At 40.6% G+C, this 13,973-nt stretch overlaps 1 protein-coding gene across 1 annotated transcript; it reads right to left on the bottom strand.

Moving 5' to 3' along the window:
• Positions 1 to 78: 78 nt before the first annotated feature.
• On the bottom strand, positions 79 to 13,973 carry ldlrap1a (low density lipoprotein receptor adaptor protein 1a). The gene is made up of 9 exons (XM_010752249.3): positions 13,685 to 13,973; positions 6,835 to 6,977; positions 5,997 to 6,109; positions 5,760 to 5,874; positions 4,928 to 5,000; positions 4,633 to 4,728; positions 3,582 to 3,709; positions 3,422 to 3,456; positions 79 to 983 (listed from the first exon to the last, which is right to left on the bottom strand). The coding sequence occupies exons 1-9, from the start codon at positions 13,767 to 13,769 to the stop codon at positions 839 to 841; spliced, it is 933 nt and encodes a 310-aa protein (XP_010750551.2). The 5' UTR covers positions 13,770 to 13,973; the 3' UTR covers positions 79 to 838.

Genomic DNA, 13,973 nt, shown 5'->3' with positions numbered 1-13,973 from the left:
TGTTTCCTATTTTACATACACCCAGTATGTGAATGTAGTCGTTGTATTGTAAAGGAGTAAAATTAAAATACCAAAGAGTTTCTTATTCGTGAATATATTTAATTCTGTATAATTCTGGTAGATTATAATGTACATGAACATAATAGAATCTGGTAACTCTGAACACATCTGGGCTTCTGTCAAGACAACACTGTTACACTGCAGTGAAAAGTTAACGCCTGTAACAACATGTCTTGAGTGAGCCACCGCTACAAAGAGTTCATATAAATACAACAATTAGATAGATCTTCAGATTTTAGACATAAAATAATCTTCGGAGGTGGTCGAAGAACAAATCCTCACATCAATTAAATCCACTGAAATGTTTCTAAACTCAAAGATATAGTGATATAGTGTGACTGATTGTCCTGCTGTTATTAAGGCCTGTTGACACGGTCTGTACATCGGTCTGAATTACATCCTACTCTTGTTCTTCATCCATAAAAAAATAATTATATGACTATAAATTATAACTAAACACATATACAAAAACTGATTATGGTGGCAAAACTACTGGGACAGAAAAAATGTAAGTAGAGGCCAACAGATGCTGACGTTAGTAGAGATGTAGCAGTGTAATAAAAGGATGATATTATTGCTTTGGTGTGTTTCCACAAAGAAAGGGAAGAATTGTCCATGTGAAGAGTGCGACAACAACGTGAAGAGAGGCCAAACGTCATCTCACAGTCCTACGCTCGTTCCCTTACTGTAGCCTCGTCTCAAATGCACAGTGATGTCATAAAGACAGCCGTCCTCCCCTCTGCTGTCGTCTCTCTCCCTCTCTGCTGTGTTGTGGTGGTCAGAAGCCGAAGATATTGTCCCCAAACGGGCTGAGACCGCTGGGAGTGTTTCCATTGGCGCTGTCCCAGTCGGGTTCTATGAGCCAGTCTTGGGGCGTCACCCCAATGTCCAGGACCTGGGGGTTAGTACGCGACACTGCCAGGCTGGGGAGAAAAAACACAAATGGATAAACAGAAAACTCAAAACAAACTCTGTTGCAGTTGAAACAATTAATTCTAAAAAAGGTGAAGGCTGGTGTTATTCTGTTTCTTTTGCCATCTGTCAGTACTTTGCCCAAATCCAATTGATAGGGTACTTTACTAGGAGTTTGAAACGGTGTCTGTGAAGTCGATCGGCTCCTGCTGGAGACACAAATCTTTAAAAAACACTCACTTCTGTTCGAGTAACATCCTGTAAAAAGTGTATTTGTAAGTAGTTTATTGACTATTTTTAGCCGACTTCTAGACTGACTTCTAATGTGCCAGTGAGATTCCACTCCAGTCCAAGTGCCCTTGGGCAGGACCAAATTGCTCCCAGTGGACTGTGCCATCAGGGTGTCAGTGAGCTTAGTATTGTCATGAGTACTTTAGATAGGAAGCGTGTCTCTCTCCTGTTGAGCAGCTGCATGACAGCTTCTGCCATCAGTGAATGGGTGAATGTGACAAGTGTTATAAAAGTGCTTTGAGTGGTCGGTAGACCAGAAAAGTGCAGAATAAATGCAAGTCCACTCTCTAGGTAGTGCTAAAAATTAAATAGAGAAAAATGTAACATATGTTACAAGTTCAAATTTGCGTTGTGCAGAGTGAAGTATTTGCTGAACATGAAGTAGGCAAAGATATACTAAAGGTCAGGGTTCCTTCTATTTCTGTGTTGAACTGTGTGGTTATGGAGGCGTTTTCCAGAGCAACAGAGCTGGATTGCTGTGGTTGTGAGGATCCTTCATAATTCTTCTAGTTTGTATTCTGGTGTAAAAAGTCTTGCAGAGTGGAGCGGGATACTGAGCAGAGCAGTTTCCAGACCACTTGGTGATGGGTGTATATTTCCTCTGCTGCCTCCTCCCAAAAAAAAAACAAAAAAAAACACACAGCTCCTTGGTTCTGCTGATATTCAGAGACAGGTCACTCACCTCCTCACCTTTACAGCACTGGGATGTTATACGTGATATTAATTCACTAAGTGTAACACAGTGCCAATGGGCTCCATTGTTGTCCAAGCCACAGAGGAATAAAAATAAATAAATAAATCACACACATGCTTGTTAGCGGGATCAAATCATTGGAGGATTTAGTCTTTTTCTGGCATTCGTTGACAATAAGAATTGTAGAATATCACCAGCTTTAACCTTTAAGACACAGAATGAATAAACTTATGACATAATCAAGACTTAAAACTAAAGCCTAAATGATGTAAGATGAAAATGTGAGAAACCAAAGACTGAAACCTGTACCACAGTATGATTTTGGCCTTATAAAGACTCCTAATGATGAGGCCTGGCTGGGGAGTCTATTCATAATTATCATTTCTAAACAAACATTTCCCAGAGTGTGAACTGTAGGGGAGGTGGGAATTATCTTCTTGGCTGAGTGAAGGTAGGGTCAAATAAACAAATTAAATAAAAATCTAGAGAAAAGCATAGACCAGTCATCTTCCCCGACTTCAGGGCTAATGTCACTTCACCAGGATAGCCGTTGCTGTCTGTAAGTTGTCCCTTTAAAGTTCAGGGTCAAACCGAGATGTCGATGCAGCAGCTTAGCTTCCCAGACGTGTTTGTATAACTAACGCCTCAATCTCTAAGATCCCTTAGTCTGGCTGCAAACTGCCTTTTGTTTCTGGGATAAATATTCACAAAGTCTGGCTAGAGGTCAACAAGATTAGGTGGGATAAAATGATTTCGATCGGTCCATTCAAGTGACCACAAACTGAATAACTGCATAACAAAGTGTAGTAAGGGCACATTGTTCTCTCTGATTCAGTCCATTCACTGAGAGACAAAGACAGACGATAAAAAAAAAAGACTATCTGGGGAAAGAACAGCAATTTTTGGTGATGAGATGGGTGAAGGACAATATTTTTCACTTTGACTGAAACTCAATACTTTGAATCAGCTTTCTTTTCTGGAGCCAGTCGATCTTTTCCATCTGGGAGGAAATAAAAGACACAGGAAACTACTGCACACTACTGACTAACATTACTGACCTGCGAGCACTGGTGTATGGTGGTGATTTAATGGAATGGATTAAGGCTAGGTTAGTAATTAGGACTACTACACTAAAGTAAGGCTTGTAACAGTTGACAGTGGTACTCAACTTTACCTGGATATGAACCATAGCTATCCAGAGCACAGCTGGAGACACAAACACACATTTGAAAGTTTAGCTATCAAATTATCTCTCAGTGATTGTATAATTTATTTCCTCATTTTCTACATAATCAGAGATGGGGAGGATTTGCATTCTGCAGTACACAGAAATCATCAGTAAGTGGCGCTGTAAAGCCAAGCAGCCATAAGTATGAACTACAGCACACTGAAGGATTTGATAAAGTTTGGTGATGGAGAGTGGATTCATTTCACTTAATAATAAAACTAAGATCAATCTCTCACCTGGAGAAGGCTTCATCCAAATCATCTTCTATTTCCTGGAAGAAGAAGAAAAATCGGTTCAGGTAAGAAATCGAATTCTTTATTTTGAACTTGATTTATTAAAGCTTTGTGACTTGAAATACTTCAGGACTTTTCTGGTGTCTGGAGAGGAGGATCTTACCCAGGCAGGGTTATTGTTGGTCTCAGAGGGCCTGTGGTTATCCAGCTGCTCCTCCTCTACGTTCCCATTGGTCTCCACTACTGTGTTCACACTGTCCTCAAAGTCCAAAAGGTTGTCTGTAGCAACATCTGCTTGAGAGACATGGGAAGGACAACCCATTAGTGTTGTAGGACACGCACATGTAATCTGTGTGTACTGTGTTTAAAAAAGGGCTAAAAGTCTACAGACTGTACAGCCTGTAAAAATATTTAGAATCTGCTTCCTAGATCTAAACTGAACTGGGGTGCAACATTATTTTATTTTCATTTACCTATTGTTTTATTCTTTCTTTTCTGCAACCATGACGTTAAAGGTATATGTGGTAGGTTAGCTTTGGCTCTGCAATTGTTAAACATTTCCTGCTAGTCAAGGTTTTTTTTTTATCTATTCCATATCTAAGAGAGACATGTTACTATAACTTTTCTGCTTTTGATGGTTGTGTGTGATGATTTGATATCTGACATTTGATTATGTAGTGTTAAGACAGAAGTTGAAGATCGTTATAATCACCTTAAAATATGAATCTTTATGTTTTCGTTAACTTAGAACGAGCCTCTAACACAAACTGTGTGCAGTCTTCTGTCACTATGAACTGCCATGTTTGTACGGTAGACCAGAACAAACTAAAGACTCGCTCTAGATAAGTAGGGAGTTTCTCCTTCTTGCTTAGAAAGGGAGGCAAGGGGTATTCAGTTGGTTGCCATCTGCAACTTCACTGCTAGATCTCACTAAATCCTACACACTGTACCTTCTTTTAATTATGAGGGACATAATGTGTCCTTTTCAAAACATATTTAAGAAAACTAAATTAAAATTTTCAGCGTGGATTTCAGGACATATCAGACTTAAAATTGTAAGCGGTTCAACTTTCATTGCACAGCTGCACCTTGATTTATAGTACTGATGTATAAATTTACAACTTGGCATGGTAATGAAGCATTTGTGTGTCGACATATGAAATAAATAAACAAATAATTGAAAAAGGCTCAGAGATTTTGTGTGTATTCTTTACCTGTTCCTTTCAGGCTCCCCAAGCTGTTAGATCTCTCTGAATGGGAACTACTGCTGGCTTCTCCAGCTGAACCAGACTTTGCTCTTTTCCCTTTCTCTGGAATAGAGACGAGATGTACGGAGACACAACACAAGCAGGTCAGAAACGTGTTTACTGCAAACCTTACAGCAGATATCTGTGTCCTTGGAGCATCAAGGCTGCTTCAGTACAAACACAAGCAGTGTCAGACACTGATAAAACAACTCCTCCATAGACAGTGTGTGTGTCAATTCCAGAACTAGAGTGCATTTCCTACCTTCTTTGGCTACTTGCCAGAGTTCAAACGCTACTGTGAAAGCCTGGGCTACTGTCAAAGCCACAGCCTGAGCCTGGAAAACAGGAGAAAAACACACTTTGAAACCAAGCATGAAAAGAGTGCATTAGTGTTTACCAACCCTGGAGCCAGGTATAGACTGAATAAGAATGATCAGAAGAAGATATATTTAACAGAACGGCGTAATGAAAGAAAGGTCTTTTCACCTAAAAAGCTGCTATTGCAGAGGACGAAAAAGGTCATCTCTGTCTCCATAACCATGATAAGAGAGAAGCGTGTATAAAGGAAGTAGGGTATTATCATGTTATCCTGGGACAGAAAGGAGATGAGTGTGGAAGCAAGTAAGATGAGAGGAAAAGTGCCCTTCTGTTCGACACACAGGGAGATGACAGACGGCGAGAAGAGCAAGACTTCTAGGGTTTCCTCTTAAAAATGGGGGATGAGTTGAAAGGAGAGCTACGGTGTCAGAAAGACACACAAGAAGAGCCACATTAATGGAGTCTATTCCAAAAAGGGCTCAAAAGAATAATATAAAAAAAAACAACAATTGGATAAATAAAAACTTGGGTGTCATAGGTGCAAATAAACATATCATCGCTTTTTAATGGACGGAGAGGTCACAATCTAAAGATTAGATCATCCACACAACCGTAAAGAGAGGAATATTATTAATGATAAAAAAAGTACACTTTACTCTTGGAGGAAGTAATTCCTAACAAGTTGTTCCAAGTTAGAAATCACTGCACTGGAGAGTTGAATTTATCTTCATCTTAAATTAAACATAAAGCGCTGATACTGTAGTCTAACAACTCACCACTTTCCTCTTAGAGCAGAGGTAGGCGTGGCACTCCAGGGTCCCATTGAGGGTGTTTTGAGCGATATAAGCAAACACTTTATCATGCAGTTTGTCCACCGTGCAGTAGGATATTCTGCAGGCCAGAGGGACACGTTAGAGAAACAGCAATAACACGAGGTCAAAGAGTTCACAGGGTGAGCCCCGTGCCACATCAACATCAACTCGCAGCTCTGTGAGCTTTATCTCTGCACATACCTGTATATGGAGACGTTTTCCAGCAGTTTATTGGTCAAGCTGTCGTGCAGGACGATTCCCTGAGGGGAAACCTTGAGAGCAACTTTCTGAGGCTTCTTTCCACTGGCCTTGGCCTGTTAAACAGATACGGTTATTAAAAGAGAAGTTTATTTGATAGCATGCGCTTTATGTGGTTTTTAAATTTACACATAAAAGTGTAAATGCCAGAAAAACAAAAAAAAATTTTTGGCTGCGGTGGACAAGTTTTTGTATTGATAAAAGCACAAAGTGCAATGGAAACTTAAAGATGACTGGATGATTTCAGCTCTTGGCTCTTTTAATTAGGCTGTCTTATTGTGTCTCCTTTTTTCCATTAATTTTTAATGGTACCCAAATGGAAAACAAGCACCACAAACTATTTATCTTGATGCACCAAACTAAGATTCACATAACCTTAACGGATGGAAACATGCATTAACTCCCACGTTGCCAAAATTCAGTTAAAAGTGGGACTGAATTTGGATGGAACTTGACTAATGAGAATGTCAGTGGAAAACTACACAACTTCAATTATTAAGGACATGATCCTTCATGAGTTGGGAAAAGTCCTGGCCTTATTTAACGTCTGAAACCCAACTGGATGAGCATTCAAAAAGGTTTTCAAATGACAGGATTAATACAAGCTGTTCTGCAAAGTATTGATTTTGCAGAGACGCAGTGTTCCAACAATGTTGCAGCAATGCAATGCAAAGTTTGAGCACTAAGGCATGTGTAATACTTATTCAAATATAAAATGAGCTATAAAGAGTAATTAAGGAAGCTCTAATCTTGTTGACACCGACACTACTCCAGCTCTCACCGTGGCAACAATCCTCTTTACTGCAGCAGCTGACAGGTCCTCTCCCTTGGGCTGGTCCACTAGTGTCATGCCGAGGTGACGGAGGTTAAAGGTCATGCCCTCTAAGATGGTCTCCCGTGTGTCGGTCCAGTTCTCCGGAAGCTCTGCAGAGAGAGAGAGAGAGAGAAAAAAAACTGTAAACTGTTTGATAACCACGCTCTTGTCGTGCCCATCAAGTAAAAAAAGCTTCACAGATTACTTGCTCGCTTCCCCCCTTTCATTTCACGTCCCAAAATAAATAACATGAATCATGAAAACATTCTAAAAAAGACTTGAGAAAAACACAAATCAGAGGAAATGTAAACAGCCTAAGTAGAGCCATTTCATGTGCTCTCTCCCAGAAGTGGAAAGGCAAAACAGGGTATCTAGGTCAGAGGTACTGTCGATGTAAAGTAAATATTTCAACTCCAAGAACAACTTATAGGACGTGACTATGAAAAACAAAGAGTTAGGAGCAAGTATACATGGACTCTGACATACTGTGGTAACAGGAAAAGTGTGGTTAACAGACCTTTTTTTCGCAAATGTCTTGAAAACACACATTACTGTCTCAACTTGTGTGTTAACTTTCAAAGCAGTGAAAGGTCAGCGCTCTGATCCGTTTCCCTGAAAATGAGCGAGGAGTTTAAAAACTGTAACTGATGAAGGAACAGCTGCTATCTCCATGCGGTTGCTTATCAGTTTTTGTGTGGTGCTGGCTGGCCCTGACCCTCAGGCTGTGTTTACACAGATTTCCTCTGAGAAAGAAAAGGAGGGGTTAGAGAAGGCATGAGCAGAGAGAGAAAAAAAAAAACACAGCACCATTACCTAGAAATTCATCCTCCCAGCATTTACCTCCTCTGGGATGTAGAGCATACCACATACTCATGCAGACACATGTTCACATACACGTGCACACACACTGTAAATTCAGCAAGACTGCAGCTGAGGTGATTCCTGAGGGCCAGTTCTGTATATAGAAATATGAGAAACTGTGTTCGCATTCTTCACAATGAATAAGCACATACAAGATGTCACATTTATGTTTAGGTTTTTGGTCATCTTAAACCCTTTTGACCTGATGACTAGATTTAGTTTAGCGAAATTCTTCTGATTCATCCCGAAGGGAATGTGAACATCTGTACCAAACAGGGATGCAATGATTAACCAATATCCCTATTAATCAGTTAAAAATGATAAGCGTGAAACTCATGATGGCACTGGAGGAAAATGACAATTTTACGGACAACCCATAATGTTCTTGTGACTCATCACTGAATTTACAACAGTGTTTTCAGGAAAGGTCCCTGAAAAAATGCTACACTTCGCCATGTCCGCGCTCATATCTCAAGATGGAAAAGTTACAAATTTATGATGAATGGTGGTACAAGAGATTGTTTGAGACAATCTGGCGGTGATGTTTTTGGCTCCGTGATGTCTGCCTTCTGGATTTCATTGTGGTGATTTGGCAAATTTGCTGTAAAAAAAATAAAATACTGACATTTCCTGCCAACACCACAGACAAAGACACAAACAAGCTTCAAATAATACAGGTTTTTGTCTGTGTTTCTGACCCCAAATTTGATAATTGCGTAGGTTTTGTTTCTAGGTTGAACCACCGTCCACAACAGAAATCCAAAAATGACAAGTATTTAACATCAATGCCTCTGAAACAGCGCTAAACACCATGGACCATTAAAACCTTCCATTTGAACCCAAAAGAACGGCATTCCTTTCACAGCACTGTAAAGTCTTTACTGAGGCAGGTTTTGAAGAATGTTCAGTAAAACCCTCTCACACTATTCTCAACTAACTATGATCGGGTCTAAACCATCATAATGGAGAGCTGTGAATGATCTATGTTGGCATCAGTTTTCAATGTTGTCCATGCTGAGAAAACTGCAAAAGTGCAAGTACCAGGCACCGCTCACCCAGAGAATGTGGAGGGCTTTGTGATCGGAGATCAGCAACAGCGACGCCTGAAAGGAAACAGCTGCGTGTGCACGTACGAACTAAGACCAAGTAAGACCAGGTGACCCTGCTGTACATACATGTCGAGCTCAACATCTGTTAGTGTTAAGAGATGATTTACTGGGTGTGAAAAAAGAGAGTTTTCTGATTGCAGGGTAAGTGGAAGTGTCCCATGTCAAAGAGAGACAGAAAGAAGAGGAGGTTTAAGAAAGTTAAAGCAAGACCAAAGTCCTCAGCTTCTTAGTCATCCATCAAATCCAACACTAATGGATCAGCTTCTATTTCTTGTATCAAAGTACATGAAAAGCCTTTGTTGAACACTGTGATAACAAAACTTGCAGATCCAAAAGGGTCCTACTGACAGGCAATTCACGTTCCTGGCTGATTTGTGTGTCTACACCAAACACTGAATCACTGTGGAAACCACCAACTGTGGCCCTACAACTTAGGACCAGAACTCTACGACTCTGAGCCAAATATCCCTTTTCTTTAGAAAACAACTTCTGCCACCATTTAACTTCTCTTTCAACTCCAGTGACCTATATCCACACAACTCTAAAATCTGTTTTCGAGGAAATTTATCTGAGTGTTAAGGTTTCTACGGATGCAGAAAAAAAAATGATAAAAAGTGACGACATATCGGTCTGGAAGTCTGTGCAGATACAAAGTTAAACAAACATTTCAGGGTTATTTAGCCTCAAGAAGACTAAGTTGCTTAACTGTTACAGTGCAAAACATCTTATCAAGTCGCTTAGGGCTTAGGAATAGCGTGTACACCCTTAAAATGATGGACAATTGTCAAATAGTTTTACTTTTTTTACAGAAATTTCTCAGTTCAAGTGCAGAGAACAGAACAGTGTTTTCTTTTCTGAAAACAAAACTTGAGGACTTATTCTTTCAAATGGATGTTTGTTCACTTTTTAAAACTGTTTGCTTTGACAAAAACAATCCAAAACGACCTGTCAATAAAACCATCTGTCCTGTGACTTCCACCACAAAGCCACAAACCACAGCTCAGGGAAACAGTTTTCAGTTTCTCTCGTACTGATGGCAGCTGCAGAGCTGGTGTGTTAAAGATTGAGAGAACCCGTTCAACATGCAGGAACCTAAAGACCTATACATGAATCTTAACACCACAAGGAATCACTTAGCTGATCTATGCCAATCACAATACTGAGGTGCAGACACATCCTGTGTGGAACTGTTGTGCATGCAGGAAGGAAAGGCAATGGTTTTCAAACTGAGGTCTGGAGACCAACAAGGGTTTTTGAGTGGGTTGTAGTGGATCGCCAGCAAAAGGAGGAATAGAATATTTGAACTTTATTGCCTTTTTTGGAAGCTGGAAAAATAAGGGAAGAAAAAAAGGGCTGGTTGATGCTAGTGATCATAGTTTGAACATTTACTATGAAGACTTTACCTTTAAACCTAAAAATAAGCATCTCAAATTGGAGGTTTGTGCTCTGACTGTGGGGGTAGTGAACTATGATAAAATAACAACGATCGCAGGGGCTGTATGCACAAGATTAGGGTTCTCTACAGTAAGCCTGGCGACACATCTTCCTATATCTGGACTCACAGTGTGAGCCATACTTGCTGTCTCCAACTCTGACTGGTAGTCTTCCATCACTTCTAACCAATAAAACAAAAAGTCTCCATCCTCTGACCTGACTGAGTTTGAATCATGTTAGGCACCACCTGCTGCATCCACAACTGGAGGGAAAAGTACATCGATCCCATTTGTTTTTTATTGCTAGAGGAGTCTTTGATTCTAGGCAGGCATGACGCAGGCAAACTTCAATTCGGCTGCATCTCGCAGCCATCAAAAATACCATCTTGCCAGTGGAATATCTGACTGATAGTGTGTGACTGGGAGTTGATTGAACACGGTTTCCATCTCCAACGCCATCACGAAAGCAGCAAGGAGGACGAGAAAGTGAGACAGTAAGGGCAGAGGCTAACAGCTGGAAAAAAGAAGAAGAAAAGGCCTGACCTGTAAGCAGATTCCTCACCAAAGTAGAAGAACTAGCTTAACCGGCAAGCTGAGTGCCACGCTTTGATGGAATAACTACACCATAATGAGGTAGAAATATTCCCATTCATCCAAGCTGATGTCAGGGTTTCTACTGATGTCGAGAAATATATATATAAACAACATAAGTGATGACATGTTGGCCTTGGAAGCTCTGCAGACTCAAAGTTAAACAAACATTTCAGTGGCATTTAACCTCAAGAAGACTAGCTTCCTTATCGGTTACAATGCAAAACATCTTACCAAGTCAAAACACCCAGCTGAAAAACTTTCTCCTTAGTATGAACTCACTCAGCTCTTCTTGTTTTCTCTCCAGTCAGTTAATTGCCTTCACCTCATACTCCAAGTTTAAGCAAGTCCCTGAAAAAGATAAAAAATGCAGGCTGATCCCCACTTGGTCCCATAGAGCAGAGTCAGGGCATGGGCGATATGGGTCAGCGCTGGGGAGGAATGTGTGCCCTGCAGCCTAGAGATGACCTGGTAATCTATACTACAATACATTACTTCTATAACAAGTGGGTCACTAACTGCATTAACAGGAAGCTTTTAATTCTACTAGCTCATTCTGAGATGAAGTTTTACATATACAGGTGAAACCTTTATTAATTTAAAGAATAACTAGAAAAATTTCTAAAGAAATTTTGAGTGTGCCTGACTCTAGCTCCATCGCCCCCATACATTATTAGTGACACTGCTCAGCAAATTCGGTATTAATACAACAAGCTCTGTCATCATTGCCTTTTTAATGGGCTTTTATTATGAAGGGACTCTTATTTTAAAAGACTTTTGTCTTGTCTTGTCTGTCTGTGTCTATGTGCATGTGTGTTTGTCTTGTCTGTCTCTGTGTGTGTGCTTGTGTGTCTGCCCTGTCTGTCTGTCTGTGTGCGGTGTATGTGTGTGTCTGTCTCTCTCTCTATTTATGTGTCTGTGAGAGAGAAGGATAAAATGGCCGACATTAAAAATGTAGTCTTGATACTCGTTGTTATTATACAGAGACTTCAACAAAGTCAGTCAAAGGCAGGCTTGAGGTTGCCAAGCAACTAGGGTCAGCTGTAGGCCAGAGTAATTAGGCACAGGTGCACGCACGCACTCACACAGAAAATCTCTAAATGAAGCCCCTCAAGGTGGCCAAAAATGCCAAAAAAGGTGTGCCGCAAACCAAAAGCTGAAATTACCATCAGCATCCTCATCTCGTGGACAATTTCCTTGCTGATTTTCAGGCGAAAATTGTATAAAATTTGGCCTTGGGAGTTCGAGAAAGAACAGGTGCTCCCTGCTCCTTTTGGAAATTTCTCTTCTCAAATTAACATGAGTAGATTGGGCAGTAGGTGCATGTTGTTGGTGCATCTTTGTGTCTGACCCCAAAACTATAAAACTGACAACTTCAGCAGTGTTATCACTGCGACCGCCTTAAATTTTCCTACGTTTTGAGTGGTAATCATGTCTGTAGAGTGACATTTGCCGCCTCAATCGCAGTTTACACAAATGTATTTTTCGACAAATTTTTCTCCATATAATAATAAGCGCGGTGAATAGTATATAGTGTGCCCTTTCAGGCACACTCAATAAAAGTGATTGTGCATGTTGAAACTGTACTTTCTGATCACTGACTGTGGTTGTAAATATTTATTTAAGGTAACGTGTCACTGCAGGCGCTGATAGCTGTGCAGAAGTAACGAACATCCAACCCTCCATTGATACTGAAATGATGTCTGCCTTAAAGAGTGAATCGAGTTAATCTCGAATTGCTGAGGTGCTGCCATTTTTCCTGCAGAGCTCCTAAGGTTACATGTAGTAATGGGGGATATTTGTGTAATCCACCCTGTATTTTCTAATGATCATGCATGCTTTCTGATGCAATTTAAAATAGACCAGCTTGAACCGAAGCCAACAGCAGGACGGAGGGAGGGGGTGGCCGTGCACCGACTGACTCTCAGCATTCCTGGCTTGTCCTCATGGTTACAGGCAAGGGGAGCTTTCAAGGCTGCCCTAAGCCACCCGGTCAACCCCCACCCCAAGAACTTTTACAGGCAGGATCAAGTGAGATTTAGCTTACAAAGTGGGTCCTTGAGTCCTACAATGGGCATCAGAGTGCCCTAAAGGAGTTTCATGTTAATGCTGCAGTGTGGGCAAGCGCCTAAACTGCTGAAGGGCACTTGAGCAAGACATGCACAAAGAAAATATCACAGTAGGTTGTAGGTTCTGACCCTGACCTCTGCACTTCTTCAGGATGGAAATAGGCAGATTGGGATTATCCACAAAGTGTTGCTGCTGGAGTGAAATAACAAGGCAATAAATTAAAGTAGTGTAGAAGACACAGGAGTAAATATTATTTTTTACAACTTTAAAAATATCTTAAAAAAAAAAAACATGTCAATAAATTATGCCATTGAGAGGGAGATAATGTCGAGTTTTCCTTCCTACTCTTCCAAAAATAACATTTATTTCCGAGAAACATTTATTTCAGGATAAACCGCAATGCAAACAAACATTAAATCTCCACAGGGTCAAACAGTGACATGATTTCCTACCCTAAAATGCGAAAGAAACAAAAAGTACCTCTTAAATTTCCTTTTGTCAAACAGAGTGAGGGGTGAATAAAAAAAAAAAAAGATGTCAAACTTCATGTTTTAAACTTTGCTGCTGCGACAGACTTACATTTTGACACGTTTGAAAACAAAACGACAAACTTTGCTCAAGTTGGCGTAAACATGCATTCCTTACATTCGTTTTTTTTTGTTGTTGTTGTGATAATTAAAAGTAAAACAGCGGAGAAGTCAACTTCGTCAATGCAGCTGCTGTTAAAACCTGTTTTCCACAGTTGTGTCTTACTTCTGTGTCTGCCGGCGGTCCACGACTGTTTCGCCATACTCGGGCTCCGGATAATAGCTCTCCCAGCCGACTTGAGTGCATCCATGTCGGTTGTTTTAAAAAGCAAAAGGGTCGGTGTTTCTGGTGGTGGTGGTGGTGGTGAAGTTTTTGCTGGTTGAAGTGTTTGAGGAGGAGAAATGTTGTTGACCGGACTGCTGATGGGGAGGATGGGACTTGTGGTGCCTTCCAGTGCTGTCAGAAATACCGCTATTTACGAGGTCAGTGAGCGCACGTGAACGAGCCCAACAGA

The sequence above is a fragment of the Larimichthys crocea genome, chromosome XIII, assembly GCF_000972845.2.
Source record: "Larimichthys crocea isolate SSNF chromosome XIII, L_crocea_2.0, whole genome shotgun sequence".
In the NCBI taxonomy this organism is placed as follows: domain Eukaryota; kingdom Metazoa; phylum Chordata; class Actinopteri; family Sciaenidae; genus Larimichthys; species Larimichthys crocea.
Note: the sequence above shows the minus strand (reverse complement) of the source record. Positions and strands in the feature narration are given on the sequence as shown.

What these genes read in the sequence shown, in the direction of transcription:
- ldlrap1a (XM_010752249.3), bottom strand. Translation starts at nt 13,769, where the DNA reads ATGGATGCACTCAAGTCGGCTGGGAGAGCTATTATCCGGAGCCCGAGT. An exon ending in GACCGCCGGCAGACACAGAA is followed by an intron (nt 6,978 to 13,684) that starts GTAAGACACAAC and finishes CTCTCTCTGCAG; the next exon opens with AGCTTCCGGAGAACTGGACC. An exon ending in TCTGCTCTAAGAGGAAAGTG is followed by an intron (nt 5,001 to 5,759) that starts GTGAGTTGTTAG and finishes CCTGTTTTCCAG; the next exon opens with GCTCAGGCTGTGGCTTTGAC.